This window comes from Thermoascus crustaceus, assembly GCF_041956765.1.
Source record: "Thermoascus crustaceus strain CBS 181.67 unplaced genomic scaffold VTN00scaffold_3, whole genome shotgun sequence".
Classification (NCBI taxonomy): domain Eukaryota; kingdom Fungi; phylum Ascomycota; class Eurotiomycetes; order Eurotiales; family Thermoascaceae; genus Thermoascus; species Thermoascus crustaceus.
In genome coordinates this window covers 3,828,936-3,834,438 of record NW_027192529.1, presented here as the reverse complement: position 1 = coordinate 3,834,438, position 5,503 = coordinate 3,828,936, and the positions used below count along the sequence as shown (strand labels likewise).

At 50.2% G+C, this 5,503-nt stretch overlaps 3 protein-coding genes across 3 annotated transcripts; 2 read left to right on the top strand and 1 right to left on the bottom strand.

The window, feature by feature from the left end:
- Positions 1 to 1,615: 1,615 nt before the first annotated feature.
- VTN00DRAFT_6583 (uncharacterized protein) lies at positions 1,616 to 1,944 on the bottom strand (the record flags this gene model as incomplete). Its single annotated transcript, XM_069433235.1, has 2 exons — positions 1,616 to 1,717; positions 1,780 to 1,944. 2 exons carry the CDS (start codon positions 1,942 to 1,944, stop codon positions 1,616 to 1,618), a joined length of 267 nt encoding a protein of 88 aa, XP_069289015.1.
- Positions 1,945 to 2,098: 154 nt separating this feature from the next.
- VTN00DRAFT_6582 (uncharacterized protein) lies at positions 2,099 to 3,272 on the top strand (the record flags this gene model as incomplete). Its single annotated transcript, XM_069433234.1, has 3 exons — positions 2,099 to 2,472; positions 2,560 to 3,002; positions 3,064 to 3,272. 3 exons carry the CDS (start codon positions 2,099 to 2,101, stop codon positions 3,270 to 3,272), a joined length of 1,026 nt encoding a protein of 341 aa, XP_069289014.1.
- A 1,154-nt stretch (positions 3,273 to 4,426) lies between these two features.
- Positions 4,427 to 5,245, top strand: VTN00DRAFT_6581 (uncharacterized protein; the record flags this gene model as incomplete). The annotated part of the gene is made up of 1 exon (XM_069433233.1): positions 4,427 to 5,245. The coding sequence occupies one exon, from the start codon at positions 4,427 to 4,429 to the stop codon at positions 5,243 to 5,245; it is 819 nt and encodes a 272-aa protein (XP_069289013.1).
- Positions 5,246 to 5,503: the final 258 nt, after the last annotated feature.

The following is a 5,503-nucleotide window of genomic DNA, read 5'->3' as shown; positions in this document are numbered from 1 at the left end:
GATGATCTACACGACAGAAAGCTTTCCCATGTTTCAGTGCTTGAATGAATCTGTGTTAAGCCAACGTATATGTATCCAGCTGATAGTACTGTCATTTATATAATCCTCTGCTGCTGTATACAGGGCATGCTCCAGAAACTTACATTGCTGATGGAGTCGTTCAACTTCCACATCTTTGATGTACTCGAAACAGCCTTTCTTTCAATGATATTGGAAAAATTCAAACCATTGACTGTTAGTGTGCTGCATCAAGGTACTGACACTGTCCAGCAGGACAGTGGCTGAATCCGCCATTGTTGGTGATGTATACTTGGGCGAGATGGGTGATGATTATCTTGCCAATCGCTCCCTGACCAGAGACAGAACACAACATTCTCCCAGATCTTAAATGTTCTAGGGAAGAGAACATTGCATATTGCCTCAGCAGAGTTCGTGATGTAGTTGGAGTTTTTGTAAGCTCATTGCTGGAAGAGTCTAAAGTAACCTGTACCTTCAGAGTAGTAGGCCCGCAGTGGTATTGGGTTAAATAGCTGCGAACGAAAGTCGAGGTAATGCCAAAGCCTATTTGCGTGATGTCAAATCACAATCCCAAATCTGCAGATTATCATGACCGCTAAAAAGCCTATTGCCATATCCAATGACATTCTGAATCCAGGCAAGTGTATGCAAAAGACAGCAGTCCTAGCCTCTCTAGTGAAGTTCTAATTATACCATAGACCCTGCAGAGATCCCCAACCATCAGCCATTTGTTACGATCGACATGGACAACATGGCCTTGCATGAATGAGCATGCTACCCCGCAGAGCAGGAAATAAGAACACCTCTGATCACGTGGAACTACCATAGGGAACTACCATGAGATGGTAGTCGACAAAGGTAGTCACTACCATCGAAGACTACCATGAGATGGTAGTCAGAATGGTAGTCAAAAGGACCATGTATATAAAGACACCCCCTAACCATGGGGATTAGGACCCCGTGGTCAACTCAGATAGCAATCCCAATAGCAACATTGCTAGTAACGGCTTATCTATCTACCTTTTCCTCTTGTCTTCTGTCCTTCAAGATAAACCCAACGCGCCCCAGCCTAGAAGTCCTAGGTCCGCCGTTACACCATTCTAAATAATCTATGCTGAATAGACAGCAGTGCATCCTGAGCCTAAACATCTAGGATGATCTTGCAGGGGTTGCAGTTCCAGATCATGAGATGCTTGCCACTATCAGTCTGCGACTTGATGAGGGCTGCCCCCCAGACATGCCAGGCCCACTGGTCCCGGTCCTGATCAGCCACATAGGTGTCTGTCCAGGTGCTGAAGAGTGCCATCCAGGTATAACTAGTATCCTCTCTTATCTTCTATATGGATTACAGTCATCAGGATCCAGGAGGTATTTGGCTCAATTGTCCTTGCTCTTACCATCCAGAAAACTTATTGGCCGACTGTGAATAGCCCAGATGGTCTAGTTTTAGAGTGGCGCATGTCAAGGGCGTCTGTTTCACAGCCTTGTCTTCTCCCCGAACCAGAGCGGCGGGCCCTTACTGCAGCGTACGTAAGCACCCGTCGGTCGTGACAAGCCTTAAAGCAACGCTTAAGCATCGTGATCCAAGGGAGCCAAGTTAGGCGAGCAAAAGCCACGAGAACGACCCTGGGCTTCCCGCTCGCGGTGGAGACGCCGTCTCGGAGCCGCTGAAGTTTAACGAGGCAGGGACGCGCGAGCTCTGCAGATCATCATTGCGGAGGGAAATGCGCAGGGCAGGCAATATTCCTCTTTCTTGCCTACATGCCTTCCTTCCAGCTGTCCTTTTGCAAGGCTCAGAATGATGCATGTGTCTATGAATTCATAACTGTCCCAGCGCGCCTGGCCTCGCTTACGAACTCCATGCGGCAAATGGCCGCTGTTGTCATCCGGCCCATTCGCTTGGAAGTTTCCTACGCCGCATCGCATTCTTGGTTGCGTCAAATGCTTCATTCCTCAGTAGCGTCACAAGGCCCCGTTGTCTGAGATGCTTGCAATCCGATCGAGAACCTTTCAGGCTGTCCCCTTCTTCACCAGGTGTTGTTCTGTCTTGCGATAATCGTCGATTTGCGCAAGCGCAGCCATGTTTGTCCGCAGTGGAATATACGTCACTCGTCTCCGACGTCGAGCAAAACCGTTCGCCCTCTTGATCCTACTTATATACGGACTATATTCCCTTTTCACGCTTAATTCAAGAGTAAACCAGCGGCTCAAGACCGAAGACGATAATGCTCTGTCGGAATCGGACCGTGAGCAGACTTTGCAGCGCCCCCGCGTTCCCCTCCCCACACTAGAAATACATCGAGATTTGGTCGTGGCTAGTATGAAGTCGGATAACACTTCGTGGCTGTTTGAGTATTTCCCGGACTGGCATAAAAGTATATATGTGGTGGATGATCATAATGCGGAGTTGACGGTGGAAGTGAACAAAGGGAGAGAGTCCATGGTGTATCTGACGTATGCCCACCCAATGCTGGAGTTACACAGAAGCATCCCACGCAGTCAATGGTTGAAATACCGCCACTGACGATATTCCCTGGCCAGCTACATCATTGATAACTATGACCACCTGCCCGATGTTATGCTCTTCATCCACTCCCAGCGATACCAGTGGCATAATGATGACCCGTATTACGATGGCGTACCCATGATTGCCAATGTTCAAACCCCTTATATCGAGGAACAAGGATATGTAAATCTACGCTGCACCTGGGTCCTTGGCTGTCCTGAAGAGATCCACCCCTTCTCCGACACGCACCGTGAGGATGTTCATGCGGGGGAATACTTCAAGACCGGATACATGGAGCTATTTCCGGGAGCGAAAGTACCTGAGGTTGTTGGCGTCTCATGCTGTGCGCAGTTTGGCGTGTCCAGGTGGAAGGTCAGGGAACGGCCAAAGAGCGACTACGAGCATTTCAGGAAGTGGCTGAAGGAGACATCACTCAAAGATGAATTGAGTGGGAGGATTATGGAGTATTCTTGGCATAGTATGTCAACCGCCGTATCTCACTTTGTGTTTGATTCTCAATACTGACAACCTTCCAACAGTGATCTTTGGAATGGAGCCCGTGCACTGTCCCAGGGCTGAAGAATGCTACTGCAAGGTTTTTGGATTGTGCAATCTGACATGCGAGAACGAGGACAGCTGTGAAGGTCGTTACGTTCTCCCACGTTTTGCTAATCTCCCTCCAGGATGGCCCTACAAGGGTTGGGATGGCCAGCCGCAGGATCCAAGCAAGGGCCTCCCGGATCCTTGAGTTTGCAAGGGAAATGCATTTTCTTTCAGGAAATACTGACGTTGAGCTGGTCTCCAACCCAATAACTATCATATTGACCAGTCAGACTCGAGTCGGGAAAGACGAATGGTTCTATACAAGGGCCATATTCAATATTCCAGGATAACCTTGACTTTGCAGTCATAACGCTCCGAGGGAGCAATTGAATGGCTCGTCGAATACCTAGCCATCATCGATCTTGGGCAACCCTTATGGGGCAGCTTTATTGGGGCTAGCTCCGGAAATATATATACTGAGATATCCGCTGGTCACCACGTGGAATGAGGCGTCTCTCTCAACCCCCGAACGCATGGTGGTGATCCGGCTAATAGCTATACGGGCGACTCTTAACAAGGACCCCCAAAGACACTGAAATGAGGTCGACATACGGATTAAAATACTGGACTTGGGAATGCCAATTGCCGACTCCTTGGAGTAGTGCACAGCGCACGAAAGTTTTTGGAAGGATATCCTTAGTTATACTGTACATTACAAACAATAGATAGATACTTAACTATATAAAAATGCGATGAGAAATCAGTGAGAGTAAGCAGCACCTTCAATCGGGCTTCTTCCGGGAACGGCGTATCAACAGGCGTTGGCTCTATCAGTAACATGCCGGATAGCAGGTTCTCCGTCGGGAGCGTGGGGACTGTCGGATCCGCTAAGCATCGGCCGAGGTTGAGCAGCTCCCCGCGGTCGTAGCGTGCTCGACCGCTATGCACTCAACTGTGTCTTGTCATTCCAGTTATAGCCAGTATTTGTACTTTTCTGTCTTTGCAGTGACAAACTAATTCAGGGTTTGTGGTTGTCCTTACTCCTCCCGTTTCCTCTGTTGATCGTCCAATTCTCTGATCAGACATCCCAAACAACCCACCGGAATATCCGCCGCAGGCGACCTGCCACCTTACATACGGGCTCCTATTGGGATAAGAGAGGTTTTGCGGGAGCATTACTACTTATATTTGTGTTTGATCTCTGAATCGAGACAAAAATCGTTCCCATTGACCCTGTCCAAGGGAGGACAGGCGCAACGCATTTGAGGTCGCAACCGGCCTCATCAGAGCATCCCTGCCTGCGCACCAATGTTCAAAGTGACGACGACATCATAATCCTGTTAACATATCCAAACAACAATGCTCATCATCGGACTCACCGGCTCAATCGCGACTGGGAAATCGACCGTCTCCGGCCTTCTCTCCGCTCCTCCCTACTCCCTCCCCATTATCGACGCGGACCTCATCGCGCGCCAGGTCGTCGAGCCAGGAAAACCCGCCTACCGAGCCATTGTCAACTACTTCGGCCCTACCACCCCGGATCTCCTCCTCCCCCCATCCCCCGATGACAAGGACGGCAGCCGCCGGCCATTGAACCGTCCCGCGCTGGGAAGACGAGTCTTCGGCGACAGCGAGGAGCGGAAACGCGACCGCATGATCCTCAACAAGATCGTCCACCCGGCCGTGCGGTGGGAGATCTACAAATCCCTGCTGTACTACTACATGCGGGGACACTGGGCGGTGGTGCTGGACGTGCCGCTGCTCTTCGAGAGCGGGATGGACGTGATTTGCGGGACCGTCGTGGTCGTCGGGGTTCGAGACCCCGCGGTGCAGATGCAGAGGCTGCGGGCGCGAGATCCCCATCTGTCCGCGGAGGATGCGGAGAATCGGGTCAGGAGTCAGGGGGACGTGAAGGGAAAGGTGGAGAAGGCGGAGTTCCGGGGGACGTCCAACGCCAGAGGTGTCATTATCTGGAATGATGGGGATAAGTCGGACTTGGAGAGGGAGGTGCAGAAGGCGATGGATACCATCAGCGCGTCGAGTCCGAAGTGGTGGGCCTGGGCCCTTCTCCTGGCTCCGCCGCTTGGGGTGACGGCTGCGGTTTGGAATATGGCTGTGAACTTCGTGATCCAGAGAAGCTGGGACCAGAAGGTGCAGAGGGAGAAAGCGCGGCTATGAATTCGAATCTTAACAATGCTGATTGTCCGGCTGTACAATGTTCTTGATGTCTTTATCTTCATAGGGAGTAAATTGGGCTGGGCATTTGGTATGTGTTTGCAATTGACTTTCCTGTATATGCTGATTGAGAGCTTATCCCACGCCTTGAAATGGCAGTAATTTCCATCATCGTTGGCCAGTAGTCATGGATATAGCATTCGTTTGTATTGCGGGTGTAAATATGTATATATATATATATATATATATATATATATATAT